Consider the following 20,516-nt stretch of genomic DNA (forward strand, 5'->3'; position numbering starts at 1 on the left):
GCACTTCCCGGGGAAGAGTCTGCTCCAGATTCATGTCAAAGGTCTCTTTCAGTCAAGCAGCCTAAATAATGGTCCCCATTACAGYTGGGGAACCCAAGGGTGCTGCCACATCATTCCTCTTTGGGAGGGCACATTTTAACCCAGCCTGACACATAACACAGGCTTTAAATGTTGCTGTTTTAGACATTCAGTCTGTTCACTGACTGCACATTTGAAAGTCATAAAAACACCAGAATCCAGGCCTACAAAGGGTCTCAGAGGTCATCTGTCTGACTTCTGTCTGACTTCCCTTACAGAGCCATCATCAATCAGACCTCCAAAYAACCACAGTTAAATATTTCTTGCCCTCCTCTGGTTGTACTCTTGGATTATGGTACAGCCCACTGTGGTTCAGCTCTTCCATAGCTACTGTGTTATTAAACCTTCTCATTTTGGCTTCTCTTCTCTGAGTGGAATTCCTCCAGACTGATGATTTCCTGSAAATTTAGATTAATTCAGGATATTCCAGCTGCAGCATGCAGGACATGGGTACAGGAGCACTCTTCTCCTCCTCTGTGAAGTGATGCTTTTGTGCCTGCAGCTTTAAATAATCCCTTCACTCCCTGCTTATCATTATGTCATGTCTCCTTACTGCATATCTAATTTACCACACATGGACTCTTTGAACATTTAAACTTCCAAGAGAAATCTTTCTTTGTGCACATATGCATATTTATCATTTTGTGACAACATTAGCCAGACTTCTTCTTCCCATCCACGCATTCCAGGCATGTGTCTGTGGGATATTTGGCATAGTTAATTTTGTTTTTTGGTTTGTTTTCTTTTTCTCAAATCAGATTTTATGGAGGGTGGAGACACACACAAGCAGATCACTGTGAGAAAGATGAAGGTGCAGCCCCACAGTGTGCCAGCTGCTCTGTGCCACCCTGGCTCTTGGCAGCCTGGCAGTGCCCGCTGGCAGCCAGCAGCCACGTGCAGCCCGACACAGAACAGAGCAGGCAGCACACTTGAGTGTGAGCTGCACACTGAGACATTCCTCACAGCCCTGCAATACAATTCCTTACAATTCCCTCCCTGTTTTGCTCCCTCTGTTTGACTGCTCGCAGCCACTCCGTCCTGTTTCTCCTCATTAAGCATTTCAGGGCTATGCCAGGGCTTTGTTCCCTTTCCCAACAGAGCACAAGGCAAGTGAGAAAACTCAGCTGGGCACTGGGAGGTGGCAAAAAAGGAATAAAGAGGCTGCCCTTGCCTTTTGCAGATGCTTCTCTTAAGATGCTTTGGCTCAGAGCCCCGTGCTGCCACTACTCCAATCTGCCATGTGCARTTCCTGGCATCCAAGCAAGCGTTTGTGGAGCTCTGCACTGCAGCTCCCTTCTACTCTCCCTCCCTAAATACAGTTTTCCTGGATATAAGCAGCAATTGCTTATGTAGGTCATCACTAGACACTGAGTTTAGCTTTAAATCACTGAGACTCTTCATTTTGGGAAGAAACTGGTGCTAGAACAGAAGGGATTTTAAAGAAAATTCAGGCTTAGRAGCGTTTGTATAAATCTGACAGTTTCCTTTCATTTATGAGTTAAGAGGGGAAACCATTTTTTCTGGTTTTCGAAGATAGAGAATTATAAGATTCAAAGATCCCATTAAATTTTTTAATCATTCTCTTTTGCAATTGATAGCTTTCAGATCGATGAGCAGGTCAAGCTCATTGCTTTGTCCTTCTTATGGTCSTACCAACTATAAAAAAAAAAGCAAAGCTGAACCTTTCAACTGACTGAATGGRAGGCATGAGTGCTTCTTTGAGTAGCTCAAAATCCACTAAGGGATTTTGTTGTCATCCTTGCAAGTGGTAGGACCTGGGCTGGAAAGGAAGGTCAAACCATGTTGCAGTATTCAGATATTTGATGCAATAGAGGCAGGTTTGTAAGAGAAATAAATTGGAAAAGACACAATTCCATTTCAGAACAAACTGAAAAGCTCAGGGTCCTTCTGTCAGCTCTCAAAAGGAACAGTGAAAGCTGAGAGCACTATTGCTTAACTAAAATCAACCTTAGTGTGTGCAGTAATTAAAAATAGTTCAAAGAAAAGGGTGTAGAATCTCCTTAAAAGCCAACATTCAGAGYGGTTACTCTACAAGAAGTTTTTCTACTGACACTGGGTTTTGATTTCTACTGTTAAACCATTCACAGTGATGTCCTGGAGGGAGCCTGTACCACTCAAAACTATCTGCAACCTTTCCATTCTTCCCTACATTCTTTCCTTTTCCCAAGCAAAGCTACTCGTGGAAAGTGAATTTAACACTGTCACGAGCATCCCCCTGCTACCTCTACAGGCAACTCATCCAGTCTGCAACAAGAACTTCAGGAACTACACAATCCGTGAGAGAATTCTCTCACAAACCAGAGGAAATCCTTCTCTGACATTAACCTGGAGTAAAACCTCCCTCATGTCAGTATTCTGAGGATGGGAATGAACATTATCAACTGAAAACACTCAAGCCCTGAACTGGGCTGCCTGCCATGCAGAGAAAAGACCAAGTATCAGTTCAGGATCAATCCAAAGCCCAAAGTTCAAAATAATGAAGCAAATTCAGCTAGGCAAACAGCTGTATGAGCATGGTACTCTGTGTGCTACCCACAGGCTGAGATGAGACTCTCTGACAGTGKGATTAGTGACAAGCTAATAGCTCACCTCATTTCCATCACTTCCCTTCTGCTTTCTTCATATTTCTCTTTCCATTCAGATACTTCCCTTTCCTTGGCAACAATCTGAAACAGAGAAAACAAAGGGGAAAAAAACCCCACTGGACTGAAAATACCCATTTTTTAACAGCTAATACTAGCCAGACTAATATGATACACAGCTTTGTAAAATACATAATTTCATTCCTATTTCGAGCATCTTACAGTTTTTATAATTATATAACAATGTCACAATGCACAGGGTACACTTGAGGTTTAAAAACATGAAGATTTATTTTTACATCATATCTGCTTTTCAGTTTTACTTGTAAAACAAGTAAAACTTGCAGTGTAGCACCTTTTGCTTTAGTGTTCCAAGAACAGAGCAAGTGCTCAATAACATAAAGCTTTTGGGGGAAAACAGGCAAAAATGGAGCAACAAGGGGCAGTATTTACTTTCCCAAATTCTGGAGACAATTACCTCTGCTCTGGCGAGCCTCAGGGCAGCATCCAAGTCCTGCTGGGGGTAGAGCAGAGCTGTGCTGCTTTCTGCATCCGAGGCACCCAGGCGGGAGTACAGCGCGCTTTTGGAGATGGAAACATCTGCTGGGATAGCAGGTTCTCTCTGTGTGTTTGTTTTTTCAAATACAAAGAAATGAACCAGTAAATAGGTGTTTAGCTCACGTGTTCTCAGGCAGGGTCCTGAGTTAGGAYCAGAGCTCTGTGCAACTCTAAATGACAGCAGCAGTAACCCTGACAAGGAGCTCTGAATTCAGMAGTCATAAAATATACATTTAAAATCCATAAGAAGCACCGAAAGAGCCACATTACCTTTACAGGGAGAAAATAAAGAGCATTTTGCCATCAATATTTTAAGGTGTTATCTTAGAAAATGCACTGCTTTTCACCACAACATCCACAAGAAATGCACACCAGCAGAAGGAATCAAAGGCAGAGAGCTTGTTAAGGGGAGCTCTGCTTCCACAAAAATAAATCAAGAAACCAGATGCAAGAGGACAGCTTGCTTTCTTAGRTCTGACCTGTCAACACGTGGTATCTATAACAAAGAATATCACATGGAAAGGGTGGATTTGCAGGTGACACTGCTGTCCCAAAGGTGTCCAGCATGCGATTAGTCAGTTAAATGAGGCTCTTTTTGCTCATTTTGTCAATTTTGCTCATGTCAGCAGCCCAGATTAAACAGGGGAGAGCAGCACGTGAAATCAGGAGAGCGAAGACCAGGAAGGTGACACTGAGATGCAGGAGATGTCTCACAAACAACCCTCAATGCAAACAACCCAAGCTACAGCACATTAAACCAAGGAGACTATAAAAGATAATTCACAGAAACCCAGAATGGTTTGGGCTGAGAGGACCTTAAAGCTCATTCAGTGCCACCATAATTATGAGTAGTAACCAAGAGGTTTTCTATTAATTTTTTACAAAAAAGAGAGAAAAGAGTATTTTCATTAATTTTACTGCAAAAGGGTGGTTTGTTTTTGTTTCAGGTTTTTTGTTTGGATTTTATTTAAAACAAAATAGCAGTCACACTCTACTGACTGAAGCACAGGAATGTGAAAGGGAGTGGATAATGTCTGGATCAAGGTTCAGTGCTCATTAATTTCAACATCACATGTTCTTGTCTCAACACTGGTAAAGGAAATTTTGCCAGATGCTACTCCATAAAACATTGGCTTCCTCACAGTTCTTCTCACACTGCCTCGGATCACAGAAAGGATCCAAACCCACTGTTAATTTTGTAATCCCTGGTGAGTTCTCATATCACACCTGACTGAAGAACCTGCGTTAAAAATTGTACACAATGCACACAGGACCAGATGTTCTGGATATCACATCTGTAGGGATATAAAAAACACTAACAACATTAACAGACTAGGCAAGAAGATTCAATTAGAGCAAGAATAACCTAAACAGTACTTACAGAACACCTCACTGCATTTTCACTTACAGGAGACTCACACATTTGCTTTGTACTTTTTGTTTTAAACCKGGGAGTCAATTGACTACTCTAGGATTTATGGAGCAGGACATCCCTTCTCTGTTTTTGCTACCTTTAACATCAACCCAAAATAATGATCAATTCCAGCAGAATTAAGAGGTGCAACCTCAAATGCAGTGGATTTTCCTACCAGAGCAAAAAGCATTCTGAGATCTGTCAAAACTGCATACCCTGTTTTCTTGAAAGTATTTTCCAATGTACAACAATTATATAGGGAAAAAGRTGTCTGGGACAAAAGCTCAGACATCTCTGTAAATGCATAAATACCAAAAAATGTATTTTAGTCCCTCCTCAACAGCAAGGCAAGAATAACTGAGAGATAAAAAAGAGCCATTAGATCATCAAAGCTGTCCTCCAAAGAAAGGCCATCCCTCAGATCGATCTGCTGAACTGCATCTGTCACATTTCAAAAGCCTCCTGCAGCTTAATTTGCYGGATCTCATAAAGAGATTGCTGGAAAATATTCACTGTGCCAAAAAGAAACAGAAATTTCCTCAAGCTCATATAAAAACATGTCAAAGTAACTATTGGGATGATGACAGTTTTTTAAAAAAAAGACATTTAAAGCACTTAAGACATACTTATAGGTATTTTTATACAGTGCACAACACATGAATACACTTAGATTTTCTCTAGTTCTCTTTGCATTTGAGTAACTAGTACAAAACTACAGCAATAATAACATGCAAAGCAGGTTAAAATTTCTAAAAGTGACTGTAAAAACTCTTGGAATTTATCCACTGGGCAGAAATGCTTGTGGCAGTGATCCAACCAGTATTGCCTTAACTGTGGGAGCACCCTGCACAAGTCACACCTGGGCTCTGTGTCAGGAGTAACCTCATGGTTTTACTTCAAAAGCCAATTTTACACAGCTCCTAACTGATRCATAACCCAGGAACTGTTATTTACTGCCTGTAAAATATTCCTGCCCCGAGAAAACAACAGAACCTGACCAACAGGATGATGGTATTACCCAAAATAACCCAATAATAATGCTTTAACACCTAATTGCTGAGAAGGTAAGCAGTTAATTGGGGTAATAATCAGCGCAGGGATTTGTAAGTCACTAAACCTTGCACAGAAAGATTAGAGTCTTCAGGGGAATTACTGGGAAATGTAGGTCACTGCAATCTTAGTGTAAATATTTGAAAGCTCAACACACTTCTCTYCCCAGCACCTTTCACAGAAACCAGATATCTGACCAGAAGGGGAATAAATGCACATCCATTAACCAGCTGYAGTTATCTCACTTACAGGAGGTCAGAGTTGAACAAAACAGAGAAATGGAATGAAAATGAAAACTGGTTTTTATCACAGCATTTAGAGGAACATGTGTTTAGTCCTGCTGAAAATGAGGCCACCCTTCCCAAGCACTGAAATGCAGCCTGACTGTGCCTGGATCGATGGAGTCTTTAACTCATTTAATTCATGTGTGAGCAGACAGGTCACTGCAGGCAAAGGGAGACCTACTTGTGCTTGCAAATCCATGGAAAGGCGAGGAAAACCCAAGCAGAAGCRTTCTGCCTGTGAAGTTTTGCCAAAACCAATGGCATTGCGGTCTGAAGGAAATATTCCTTCACCACCATGAACCCCCCAAGGCTGTGGGGCACTAATCCCATTTTTGCCCATGCCTTTCCTTTCAGTCCTTTCCCTTGGATTCAACACCCAACTCTCCATCACCTCAGCAKCCAAAGGGTGGTGGACACAAAACCTCTTCAAGCTGCACCTATAAAAAATGGGCTCAGGATATCCAGATGGAGACTGTTCAACAGAAAAGCATTAATTCACCTCAATGCAGGAAGACGGGAATATTTGGCAAGGTAAGAACAGGTGACAGGTCCTGCTGTTGTAAGGAATTTGAGAATGGCCAAACAACTTCCTTCTGCCTAAAAACAACAAACTGCACATCCTTATTCTCACTCCTAGTGCTAGCACGAAATGCTTATATTTAATTCTTACTTCAGGTGACCTAATTCATCACACCAAGTGCTTCTGTCTTTATTTATCATTCTATTCTTGTTACCCATCCTGCAATGGTTTAGCAAATGTTAAATGTAATTATACAGCATTCAGAGAAGGGAGGCCAGCCATCCAGAAGGGAATTCTGCCAGCAGCATCCAAATTTAAGTCACTGCAGTCATCTGCTGGTTTCTACTCTACTTAATCCAGGCCATCAGTCACTGTAGGTCACGAGGGGTGTCATCACAGGCTAATTTAACACCAGCAGCCTCCCACTGAAATAGCAAAGTTATGCAAGGACAAAAGTCCTTCCCAGCCTAACCTGACACCCACGGTATCTGTCCACAAGTGTTGCTGTGGCTGCACCAGCAAGGGGCTTTGTGAACACCACACTACTGCCAGTTCTCTGTCAGACAGGGGAGTTTTGCCTGTTGTGCTCTCCTCACCTCAACTTATCTTTTTTTTCTATCTTTTTTTACACGGATTAATGACATTTTCTAAGAAGTCCCATGAAATCCGCTCCCCATTTCTAAGTTCCAAGGAGTTCAAAATGTGTTTCAAATAAAGCAAGATGCTGTGATGATGTTGAACAGCATCTTTAAAATGTAACCCCACATTCTATAAAATTTCTGCAGCTCAGAATCTCCCCTGGTAACTCACAAGTGTTCACAAACACACAAAACCATTCTCTTCAGTCTAAAATGCTACAATCTGTGAGTTCCTGAATCACTGGCTGGTTGCAAAAATGCAGATTTTTAACAGAAGTTTTTTCATTAACTCATGAAGAGCATCTATGTGTTATTATCTGTYTCRTCTCAGGTGTTTTCTGGTGCTGGARGGCCTGAATCGTGCACATTCCAGCAAAGTGCTGCAGGATAAGAGAGGCAGACAGAGAATTAGGAGGTAGAGAGGATCGAGGGAAGATTCCACCTCCTTCTCTTCCAACACCTGACACTCAGGGCTGCAGAGCAAGGGCTCATAGTCACACACAGGCTACTACTCCCRCAGGAAAAATGTTAATTTATGGTTTTCCTCCTTTGTTCTTTATGTTCCTTATTATTAGTTTAGGCCTGGTTAGTCCTTCTAATGAAGACAACAGCATCTTTTTCTTAATTAAATAAAAGACTGTAACCACATACTCTAAAATACTTTTAGGTCTCCGAGGAATGTGTCTACCTCAGTCATTCTATATTCACAATGGACAACTGGCTCATGAGCTATTTAAGTTTTGTGAAATAAATCAAATATGATCATTGCTTTTTTTTTCAGAGGAGTACAGCTAACCTTAAAAAAAAGATCCTTACTTTGATGAAATAGCTGCTTAATAACTGATCTTAAAAACACCAAGAAATCCTACCCTGTAATCAGCCTAAATGCTGTTGTGATGCAATGAAATGCAGACAATTTTAGGATTGGGCAAAAGACTTCCTGCTGACTTATTAATGGGCAGTACAAGAGGAGGAAAGTCACTGGAGAAGGGCATGTCAGAAGCACTTTCTCCTCATCTGTAATGAAATTTCTTGCTGCAGCAGGACACTGCCACCCCCTCAGCATCCCAATCAGCTGACATCCTCTCCCAAGAAAGCCACTAACATTGATGGAATGATTTTTTTGGCTTTCCAAGCACAGTGAGCTCCACAGTGCATCCCCATAGCAGAGCAAAGCATTGCTCTGAGGTACAACTGGTCAGCACGACCTGGAAGTAACAATGAAAAAAACAAGCCTTACATCTTTATGAATAAAGACACATTGTGTTGGGAGGCCTTTTTTCCTCAAGAGCTGTAGAGCCCTTCTCTACAGCCCTTCCCACCTTGCTGCAGCCCCTTTCTTCAGATGCCTGAGGGTAAGGTTGACTGAATTCCTCACTTCTAAACTTGGAGGGTCAAAGGTGTCTGACTTCAAGCTGAAAATACCAGCAGAAGACAGATGTCCTYATGGCCAAAGTAGGTATTCTTCACCATCAAATATTTTAGGACAAATCTTGCTGCAGCAAAGTGGCAAACAGCCACCTGGACTGCAGAGCCCATCTCCTGCAGGAGAAATGCTGTTGCTTCTTACCTGCTGTTAATTTGGGTGTGAGTGGGGCGGGTGACAGCGTTTGCGTGTCAGCTCTGCTGCCAGCATGCTCCTGGTGTCCCCCCAGGGCCCTGGAGAGCCCCAGAGGGTCCCCTGCTGCAGGAAAAGCAGCCCTGGGCTCTCCCCAGGCTGTGCACACTCACACACACAGGGCAGGCACAAAGCAGGTACCTTGGAGCGCAAAGAGGAGAGGGCAATCTGCCTGGCTAACTTCAGCGCTTCTATCCTCATGGCAGCAAACTCTAACTCCTCCTGTCAAAGGGTGTGGTGGGCAGTCACCCACGGGGAAAGAAATGGAGTGAGAACATGGTAAAAATGTTTAACATTCTGAAAAATGGAGTGTCAGGTTTTAACGTGTGATTCAGACAATTCCTGGGGGACAAACACACCCCAGGTTCCTCTCATGGTGAGGACAGTGATGTGAAACTCCAGGAGTYAGTTAATTTTGAGGTAGCTCTATAGATAAATAATTTTTATTAGGTGATAGTATGAACAATCCTTTGCGTGAAAGAAACTGATTTTTCAGGGATCCCTCTCCTTTCATTTCCATTTATGTGAACTTATGCCACATGCTGGCCTCAATTCACCATTTGCTGTTTTAAAATTTCACTATAAATGTTCCAGAAAATATGTCTTGACATACATGACTGCCCTACAGATYAATTTGCTTCTCCCAGAAGAAGCCATGCCAAATTCTGCATTAGGCATATTATTAGAAAAACAAAGCCTGATTTTCATTTCAGCAGAATTAGGTCCTAGATCTCAAAAAATGAATCTATACATACAGATTTACTAAGGCCAGGTGTCAAGACAACTCTCCACTCATCAATCCTGTGTTCAGGGTTAAAAAAATTTGCTTTGGAAAAACTTATGGAAAAGACATATGACAGAAGTGTTGATGAATAGGTGTTGATGAAATTTAAGTATGGATTATGTGAGTTAAATGAAAATATCTTTGTTCCTTAAGTCTTTGAAAGGGCAAAATTAGTTTGGAAAGAATCAAATAATTGTTTTAAGTCTTTTCCACCCAAGCCTAATCCCCTCCAAGCCTCCCTCCACCCCTTTCAGATGAGGCAAAGCATTCCTCTGCCTGTGTAGGGACAAACAGAAAGAAAAGCGATGTTGATATTTCTGCTACAAACCTGAAGTTTCTGAGCAAATACTGGGGGGTTCTTTTCTGCTAAGTCAGGATCTAGATATTCAGGCTGATCACATATTGAGGTTTTCTTAGATATCCTATTGAGAAGAGCATCAGCAGAGACAAAGGAGTCTTCAGGAGATGTCTGAAGGGTGAAGAGGATATTGAATAAGCAATAGAGATTTTTGCCCAAGGAGTTCAGGTCAAAAGCAGAATGCAAAACTTCTGCAGGAAAATTATTCCCGAACTCTGTATCACACATGACTTACTATTTCAATAGCCTCTGGAGTYGTTCCTAGGGTCATGGGCTCCAGGTCCTTCTGCTTTGCCTTGTCAGGGGACTGTAAATGTGCCTCCTGGCTGGCAGCTAGGACTCGGGAAGCTGGGTGTGGTATTTTCATTCCAGAGGACTGCTGGCCTTCAGGGTCTTCAAAACTCGACCTGGAAAAAGATTGTGTACATGTTTTCAGGGTGGAGCACAAGGCCTTCACAATTCTGCTTCTGGAAACAGAGGAGCAGAAACATTCATCACTTTMATGTGTATATAAATACAAAAATACACTTATATATACACACACACACACACACACATTGTTTCAATTCAATTTTACATCATTATATCTCATGCTTGGCAATRTCCTTTCAAAACAATCCACTGGAGACATCTAAATAAAACCAGCTCCATCAGAAATGTTAAGCACATTCCTTCAATATTTGTCACTTGCCTTTTTACCCTTATCTCATTGTGAGCGACCTCTCTCCCAACAAACAGCTCTTACTAACAAGAACAGATGTCCTTWACAGGCAAAATTAATGGCAGTAAACACAACTCCCACATCCTGGTCTTATGAACAAGAGTCCTTGTTCAGAMAATGTATCCAGGAAAAGCCAAATGAAAAACTGCAATTAGCAGATTTCTAGATTAATATGAAAATTACCTCAGTATCTGAGGGAAAAACTTGAAGTAGGAGGCCACTGCCCAGTGAATCAGTTGCCACTGTAACTCTGTTTAGTGAGAATGTGAAGGAGAAATATCCGTCCTTATTCCATCACAAAACACATCTTTGCCCTCTGTTCTCTTTCATATGTGTACACAGATGGAAATCTATTTTTAAACAAATAACTTGGCAACACAGAGGCAGAGGGAGGAAGAGCTGCCCGTGTACGTGCTCTGAGGGCAGCCCACTCCCCTGACACCCTTTTCCTTGCTTGCAGTGCCCTACCCTGAGCAGGGAGTTGTGGAGTCAGACAGTCGGATGGGAGGAGATTTCACCGGGCTCTCCTGCTGTGCATCAAACACGAGGTACAAGGACTGCTTCTTCGGGGTGCCATCATCCTGCTGGCAACAGGCAGGGAGAAACTCATTAAGCAATTCAAGCGTTCTCCATTAAAGCTAATTCAGGTCACTGAAGCCTTTAGTGAGCAAATGAGTTGACAGACAACGAATAATACAGGGCTGTAATGCTGATACTGAGATGAACCATTAAAGAACAAAACCCAMACAGTTCACTCTKTGTAGTGGYTCTTCTTCTCCCAGTTTGGGGTTAATCAGATTTCTGGTCCTGTCAGGCAGGAGGCATCCCTTGGCTGAGGGTGTTACTAAAATATTMATTGAAAATTCTCATTGGTTTAAGTGCCACATGCCTGATTTTCCTAATTTCCCCTTAGTGGATATCCCCTCATTGGATTCAGTCAAACTATCAGATTCATGGATTAAAAAGAAATAAGGAAAAACAATTGAAAACGGATAGTTCTGCATTCCATATTTCACACCAGTTCTGTTTCTCTCCTGATTCCCTCCAGCTTMTTCAAAGTTTTACTCCCAGTTTCTKAAACAGTTCAGTAGTTTGTGTAGACAGGTCTGAACTCTGCACTGCTGGAAACACTGACTGGCCTTGAATCTCCAGAAAGAATCATAGTATGATGCTAGCTTTGAAATAAAATCWTAAAATGGGACTAGCTTTACAGGACACAGGACAACAAAGCACAGGCAATTTACCCCAGTTATGCCAATTTAAAGGAACTGGTTTTGCAAATCTACTKCAGGCACATAGTAATTAATTTAAAGGGTGGGGAGGCTGAGGGCATTATCAGGATAGTATATTATGACAAGGGAATGCAAATGAATGGAAATGGAAGGGAGAACTTACAGGCACAGAGGGGCCTATTTTCTCCATATATTCTATTTCATATGAGTTGCCATATTCCAATTCTGCAACAGAAACAAAAAAAAAGATGTGTTAATACATGCCATGACATGATTTCTGCAGAAGAAATGAGATCTCACTTACAAGGGCCACTCCCACTCTACTCAACACCTTCCCATGACATATTAAAAATAGAAAATACAGAGAGAAATCAGAAGGTACATTGATATTCACCGATTTTCAACAATGAACCTATGACACATTTCAGGCAAATTAGTTTGCCTGAAAAAAATTCAGCTTTTCAACTTGCCCCAGGGACCAGAATATCAGGAAAGTTTCAKAGAAATTTCAGAATACAGATAACTTTCCCCCATCATGTTATCACAGAAAACACACTTTTTCAATAACTGGCAATGCTGATGCCAGAATCCTTTAAAAAAATTAACAGCTGTTGAGTAATTAATTGTTTTCTATTTCTWAATGTTTATCATAAAATTACTAATTCAGAACAACTACTGTCTCACTTAAGAAAAAGATACCTAAAAACCATGAAATTAGCATGGACTGGGGTGAAACACCAGCTCAGTTTACTGGGGGCTGCTCTCACCTTTTGGTCTYAGAGAAAAAGCCTAAGGCAGAAGATTTATTAAGAACCCTAAATCAAGAATTTAATAAAAATGCAGCTCTTTACAGCTTCTATACTTCCAACCTCCAGTTGGAGGGAATAATCAGCATTTCTGCCCAATGCATGGTCTCCCAGTAGCTGATACAGAAGCAGACAGATCTAACACAGGAAAAGAGATCATACCTTCCTGCACSCAAATAAAAGCATATTTTGTTCAATGACAACTTAATTTAAAAATTGAAAGCATAATTAATTTGTCCAAATGCTGTACTTTAGCCTGTTTCCAGACACATTGCCATAATTCAATAAACCACTTGGATAATTTGATTTCCATTATAAATAAATTCTAAGGAATGGCACACCAGCCAAAATCACATGCTAAAATCCTACTAGATTTGGGCAACTTTTGAAAAGTAGGGCTTGCATTAGGAAGATGATAACCACCATTAAAACCTTTGATATTAAAACCAAACAGCCCTGAAGATAATTTCTTGCCTGAGTTTGTTGCCTAAACAAGTTTTGGAGATGCAGTGTGATTTTACAGTGCTTGATTTTTTTTGGTAATAAAAAGAACACTGTAATTCTACAAGCTAAATCTTTTGTCAAACAACCACTGCAGAGAAAGCGCCACAAAATCTCAGTACTTGTTGGGGATATTCACAGTACAACTTGTAAGTGAAAAGAAAGCTGCAATAGCAGGCTCCTCATATTTAAATTCCCAGCACCATATGTTTTAATGGTAATAGGGAGCCAGGCAAGATGGACAACCTCCTGGTGTCAGATACCAGCAGCATCCTTTCTCACTCACTTTTCTTCCCGGTGAAAGCAAAACCAAAACTGGAAGGACGAATTCAAACCCCCTACRAGGAGCTGAACTGCAGGAGACAGCCTGAAATCCCAGGTAACAGCAGAGAGTGTTTAGAAACTGCCTTTTTCTATTCCATTTCTCACAGGCAGCCCAGTGAGGTGCACCAGGAACGTTTATGGAGCAGCTTTACGCTGCAGAGAGCAATCCCTGAGTGTCCAGAGAGTCAGGAAAYGCTCCGGCACTGTCCTCTGCTGGCACAGCCACAGGGATCCTCCACCTGCCTGCAGCTCTGCAATCCCAATCCAAACTGACTGCTGGGACAACACACATTTAACTCTGCTGCTGGGAAAAGAAAGAAAAAAAAAAAGGCAGGACACAGATGGAAATAGTCCAAGTAGAAACAAAAGGAATAACACGGCTGGCTAATCGCAGTTTGTTTCGTCTCACTGCTCTCAGGAGTCTCCAGCAGAATTCCTCTCCCTCCTCTCCTCTCAGACATCATCTCCCCTTCAAAATTTTAAACTCTGCTTATCTCTATATATTCAAAATTAAAAATGCCCAGGATATCCCACGAAGCAAGATAATTATCTTTTATACACACGTGCAACAGACTTACTAAGTGATGTCCTCCAACTCCTCCTACAAATAGCTGCAAGATTACATCAGAATTTTCTGCTAATAATTACGGCTCATTTCGGGTCTGTGCAACAGGAAAATGGCAGCAGCCATAAGCAGTGCCTGGAACAGATGAGGGCTGGATGTGCTGGCTGACTCAGGAGCTGTATCCGTACAACAGCAGTGTTGGGTTACAGGGTGACACTCACATGGGTGTCTGGGAGAGGCAAAAATATCTGCACTGAGAAACAACCCCCAGATTACTCAGAAACTGCTCAAAGCTGCAGAGCAGGACTGTCAGGGGGAAAAAATTATTATTTTTAAGAGAAGTGAAAAAGCGGAAGCRTTGTTGATTATAATGAGCGTGTAATCTGAAACCGCGACTGCACCATGCAGCACACATGAGACAGGACAATTACCATTTAATTAGGAGCTTTGCTCACTTTCTTCTACCCACTTGGAAAGCTAAAATGATTGCTTCCGAGTGTCTCTTGCTATTCCTTTGTTCCATTTCCTCCCATTTATTTTCCGTTTTCCCAGATTTAGGGGGCTTATTTTCTAAAAACTGTTTCTTCAGGTTGTTTTTAAAAATACAAATACAGGGAAGTCAAATTTTAAAACTGACAATAAAGCCAACCAAATTCACCCAGACTAAAATAACTGTCAGGAGACTCAACAGAGTTTCAAGAAGCCCAAGGCACACAACTTGTGAATATGAACAAAAGCTCTGTGACTATTGTTTCTTTTTGATGTCAAACACCCTGACCTAAAAGTTAGCAGTCCTTAATCAGGCCTAAATTTAGATCCAGCCTAAAATGGCACAGAGTAGCTTTAATGGTAGACTGGGACAGGGACTGAAAGTTTAGGGGGAAAAAATGGATTCCGATCAAGAAGAAGTTGTTAAAGCCAAGTTAAATTCAAACATGCTTCCCACCCACCAAGCTGAACATCTGCCTTTGGAGCAGATGTTGCAAAGCAGAATTCCCTCTGGTAGCCTCAATGAAGGCCACACGCAAATTTTCTTAATTCTGCTTTTTCCAAATTTCACAGACCTGGAATGACAGTTCTCTTAACAGAAACTTCCAGCTTTAGCTCACAATTGCTTATAGGAAGGTGTGATAGGAAAAACATTAATAGGCTGATCCAGAAGGGAATTTTATCTGGAAACATGGTAATTATCTTATGCAGGGGATATTCTGGGTATTTTCATGTATGAAGATAACTGGAGCCCAGGAAGCTGGAAGAGAGATGGCATACTAAGGGTCTTATTGCAATACAGAAAATTTGAGCAGAATTTCAACACGGGACCTTCTCCCATGCAGATTAAGGAACAGGCTCAGGCAGAATGGGTGACTCTGGAGCAGTGTCAGACCCCAGACGATTGTGAAGGCACTGAGAGAGCACAGCTGCATGCACAGAAGATCAGTTAATCATACAAAGGAAGCAAAAGCCTTTCTCTGAAGGCCCCTCTCATTTTCCTTTAAGCATCTTCTCTTCTTCCTTGAAAACTCAAGGTTAGACTGCTGGGGTCTTACATTCAGCTCCCTGTAATTGCCACATTCCCCAGAATGGTCCAGAGARCACCAATTTTAGGTTTCCCTATTTAGAGTCTGCGTTCAGCAGGGTGCAGGCCAACTCCTGGACCAAACCAAACCCCCTCCCTCTCTCTGCAAACATGGCCCTGGCTGGAGCAGACAGTACCCTCTGTGGGAGAGCTGAATTTGGTCTCGTTGACGAAGGTGGACAGGTCAGAGGGCTGGGGGTAATCCTGCTTGTCCGTGTTCAGGTCCACAGTCATGCAGGTCCACTTCTGACCCGTCACYGAGGACGCCAGCTTCTCCTCATCCGTGGCATGAACCACCGTGGAGATGACAGGAGGCGTTTCAGGAGTTGGCAGTGGAGTGGGATCCTGCAGCAAACAGGAGACAATTAATTCCATTATCTTCCACTAACACATGGAACAGCTCAATCTCTSAATTCCTTCGCACCGCCAGAGCCATCTTTTTTAATTCTGTAATCTCTGCTGCAGCTCTGGGTAAAATACTTAATGGAAAGTGCTAACTCTACCAGCAGCTAGTTTTCCCAGTATAACCAGGCTCTTTGATGATAAACACTTGCATTGCAAAGCTGCTTTGATAACGGGGAAGAAAGAAGATCCAGAGCTGTTTAAATCTGTCAGGCACTTGACACAAGTGGCACACRTGGCCCAGCACTGAAGTCTCTGACTACCAAAACTGACTTTTTAGGCTTCCCTCATAGGAGCAAACCCTTGTAGGTCCACGAGGTCGTGAACCCTTCCCCCTTTCTTCACTTCTCCGCTGCCAAGCAGCAGAAATAAAAGGGCAGGAATGGATAACAGGAAGAGGAACAGCAGCGTGGAAGGAGCTGCGCCACATCAAAGCAGTCAGGCCTTTGTAGAAGAACAGCTTTTGTTAACTTCTCTTCCAAGAAAACCACCTGCCAGCAGTTTACAACACGGAATCAAACTATCCAAGCACATGTTCCTGSTAGATCAGCCCACTTGGTTTATTTCTATTTCCCTTCCAGCCCACCAATTYGGTGCATTTGGTTTCTTACTTTCTAATATAAAAATTCCAGGGTGGATAGTGATGTCTTGTTTTTCAGACAACTGACTGAAGATATTTATTCATATCCTTGCTCCATCMTAACTCAGGGATTTCCAAAGTACATTTACTAATACTCCAACTGGAATTCCCAGAGCAAATACTACATCTGTGATATGTTGTACACACACTTCTAGAGACCAAAAGGTTAATGCCTTATGGTTATAGCTAAATGTGATATATATACTTGGACCAAAATGCAGAGATTCTCTACAAAAATCCCTTCTTATTAAACACACAATTACACAATTAAATAAATCAAATTTCCCCTTTTTTTGCCCCTTCAAGAACACAAATGACATGCATTACAATAAGGCAGCACTTTACCTGAGAAGGAGGATCTGATAGTGGGGATCTTTTTGGTGATTTTTTCACCCTAAATGTATCACTGAAAATAAAGTTCAAAATGTTAATATGGCAATAGAAGCAGGAATCAGGTCAATTCACACTTAGCAAAAGATAGCCACAGACAATGCAACCTCTGTACGCCCTTCTGCATTAAAATCCCATCCATTAGGCAGCAGCACCACAGAGAAACATGCCATGGGTACATATCMTTGTCATGCACTTGGAACAGGCCTCAATTTCCAAAAGCTGAGAACAGCAGGATTGCCATATTTTTCAGGCTAACTCTGACACATTCCCAGAGCTCGGCTGCAATTCAAATCCCTGCTCCACCACAGGCACCCTCCACAGCCCTGTGGAAAGGATTTGGCTTCTGTCTGCTTCACTTTCCCATCCAAAAATTATGYCTAACCCACCCCTTTACCTGAGAATTGATACACTGATAAACTTGGGAATTAAGCTCCAATGGCCCCAAAAATCATGAAGAAAAAATGTGATAYCCTGCAGATGAACTACATGAAACCATCTGAGGCTGATGCTGCTCCCCAGATGCCAGAACAAAGCTGTGTCACAACAAATGGCCCAGTGGCCCCTTTTTAAAACAAATACAACAGGAAATATGGCAATTCTGCTTCCAGGTCCCCTGACACCTCACAGTGCAGACTRGGAGCACAGACACTGTAGCACTCCAAAATCCCACAGGTTTCAATCAAGCAAAAGGAATGAAGAACATAATTATGTCATGATGGTGTGTAATTATCAATGTTGCCTTTACRTTTATTCACAATTGGCTAAGAATATTTTCTAACCAGGAATAAACTAATTATCTATCTGTTCTCTTGATRCACATTGCCAGAGCTATTCAAAGCCATTTATGTTACCAGCTACAAGAGGCAGAAAAATACCACAGCAAACTCACTGAGAAAGACTTTATGTTTGAAATGAGATGCAGTGGCAAAAATTTCTGCCCACCAGTTCATCCCTGATCAATGGTGGCAAGGCTGACACTAGAAATTCTAATGGTGGGTTTCAATAGGCAGAGGATAAATCAACAACATATCTAGAGGGGAAAATAAATTGGAAAGCTGAATACTGGTGTGTTTGATGGCATTAATTATCCAGTTATGATGATAGAATTAATTAGGATAACTTCTTYCTTTAAGGACAAGCACTTTATGAAGGATTTACGAAGGACTGATTGTACAACGTTGTTCAGTGGTAGAAATAAAACTTTCATATTTTAGCTCAAGGATACAAAATCTCTACAGTTTTTAAATGAGGATCTTCTTTCATAGGCAACAGATAATAAGGCAACAGATTCCTCAAACTCATTCACAGTCAGGCATCTTAAAATAACTTTCATATGTGCAAGTGAAATGAAATCATTAACATAAAAGCTTCATGCTGAAYAATAACTGATCATGCTGCAAAATAAATAAGTAAAATTAAAAAGCCCATAAACCAAAGAGAAAGTTTGAATTGTTAGATTAGAATTACTTACAACAGAGAACATACAGACATCACATCTTCTACCATCCTAAGACAAATAAGACAAAGAAAAGAGAGACAGACAGAAGGAACTGACAAAAAAGATTAACCTACAAATACTATGTTAATGTGTTAAAGCAATCTGATCATGCATATTTTCTACCTGTATAATCTTAACCCCTACTTTTTATTGCAAAATACATGAGGAGAAAAAAAAAATTCATCAAGTCCTTCAATGTTTTCTAGCTCAATGTTATACTTTTGACATGCTTTCATCTTACAAAACACATTTTTCAAAGCTGACACCTTCAAGTTAAGTTCCTTTCAACACACTAACTGTCCTTGCCTTCTCTGACAGAGGCCACCTGCTTGCTTTTCAAAACACRGTATTTGTTATTATGTGAGATACAAAACTGTTCTTGAATTCCAGGTTTTGTCACGTTTGCTGATGTGCTCTGACAGCACAGAAAAAGCTACTTGACCATTTCAAACCATCTACCCAGGTCAGGACAGAAAAAGACATTTTCTTTAAATCTCAGCTATTCTGGTTTTCTCCAAAACCTAACCTGGTGTCCTGACAGATCAAACTGGTTTCCCCCAAACCAGAACCAAACCTTGCCAAACAGCTTAGGCTGAGAAAAGGTTTCATTTACTTATAAGCTTGGCAGCTTCAGCTCATCTCTCCTCACATGCAGTGCTCGTGACAGYTGGCACCTTCCATTTCTGAACAGCCTCCAGCCTTCCCAGAGCTTCCAGAGCGATGCCTRCACAAGCAATGTCTCCACAAAACACCAAGTTTTGCTCAGCACTGTAAGCTGGCCCTGGGGARGCATCAGCTGCTCTTTGCTCAGCATCACCTGAGCCATGTGACTGTCTCCAGGCTGCTCACAACTCAGACAGAGGACCAGAGAGCAATTTGTGTCCAGCCCAGATCTCTTCTGAAAACCTCCTCTTTTTACAAGGAGGTCAATGCTTAGACTGCTGCAGGTTTCATTCAAGAACAAAAATGGATTATTTTTATTGATTTAACACATGTAAGACTGAGCACATGGCTCAGATTCAAAGCAGCACAAGCTTAGCAAAGGCTTAAACCCATGCCAGGGTTCTTCACCTCTGATCTAGAAACTGCAGCCTCTCTACACAAGGAACACCTTTCCAAACCAGTCCATAGGGTTTGATTCCTGCACCCCTCAACAATGCTAATAAAACCCCCTGCCAMTGCCTCCCCTGGCATCCCACAACAYGCCTTWGGGTGATTTTCTTCTRGAAAGTACCAGAGCTGCAGGCTGCAATCTGTTATTAATATGCAGAATCTCATCATTGTCTAAAAAAAAMCTAAACCAAAACCACTTGCAAAAGTAGGTTACGGGGCTGCAGCGAGCAACACACAACAAAACACAATGAAAGCAGTGCCAGGCACAGGCTGGGAATTCCTGCAGCCCTCYTGACTCAAGAACTTGTGAGCCCTGAGCTGGGGAAGCTTCATCTCCCCATCGTGACAATGAGCAGGAGTGAACTTTGTGACTCTGCGACAGTGTTTTTCTGCAATTTGTTTTCCCAAGGACAAATGTGGCTCAGCAAACTCTCTGTAAACTCATTTTGCCYCTAAATTAATAACTTTGGAATTCTTTCAAATATTTAAAGCAGATGGGAGAACCCAAGAGGCTCACACTGGGGGTCTGTCAGCTCCAGCTACTGGAAGATTCAAGGAGACTCTGGCTGGYTGCAAAAACTTAAGGATTTKGTGGTACTAAAATTCCCCTCYGCACTTCCCCAGCAAGATTAAAATYGTTCCTCTCTTCCTGTCAGACTTTTAAATCTTCTTGGTTTGGAYAAAACCAGTCTGGACTGAAGGCTTGGAAAATGTGTCAGTTTAGCATGCATCTTAATTCCCATCTGATCTTCCACTAAATTTCAGGTATACCTCAAAAAGAAGCAATACCAGAAAAAAAGAGGCTCCTCTCTCAAAGAAACAACTCAACTACACAGTGGT

At 41.7% G+C, this 20,516-nt stretch overlaps 1 protein-coding gene across 6 annotated transcripts in view; it reads right to left on the reverse strand.

Moving 5' to 3' along the window:
- TACC2 (transforming acidic coiled-coil containing protein 2) overlaps positions 1-20,516 on the reverse strand; it is a 114,306-nt gene that overhangs the window by 8,313 nt on the left and 85,477 nt on the right. The window contains exons 9-17 of one of the 6 annotated variants that reach the window (XM_057381153.1): positions 17,018-17,078; positions 15,768-15,975; positions 12,022-12,083; positions 11,095-11,210; positions 10,141-10,312; positions 9,876-10,016; positions 8,905-8,985; positions 3,160-3,303; positions 2,689-2,765 (exon numbers count right to left, since the gene is read on the reverse strand). In XM_057381153.1, the coding sequence (XP_057237136.1) occupies positions 2,689-2,765; positions 3,160-3,303; positions 8,905-8,985; positions 9,876-10,016; positions 10,141-10,312; positions 11,095-11,210; positions 12,022-12,083; positions 15,768-15,975; positions 17,018-17,078 (1,062 nt within the window). Of the gene's footprint in view, positions 1-2,688; positions 2,766-3,159; positions 3,304-8,904; positions 8,986-9,875; positions 10,017-10,140; positions 10,313-11,094; positions 11,211-12,021; positions 12,084-15,767; positions 15,976-17,017; positions 17,079-18,536; positions 18,573-20,516 lie in introns of all 6 variants that reach the window. The other 5 variants (XM_057381152.1, XM_057381148.1, XM_057381150.1 and 2 more) reach the window with 5 other exon arrangements.

This window comes from Malurus melanocephalus, unplaced genomic scaffold (genome assembly GCF_030028575.1).
Source record: "Malurus melanocephalus ecotype Western Australia unplaced genomic scaffold, MMel_1.1 scaffold_494, whole genome shotgun sequence".
NCBI classification, from domain to species: Eukaryota; Metazoa; Chordata; class Aves; order Passeriformes; family Maluridae; genus Malurus; species Malurus melanocephalus.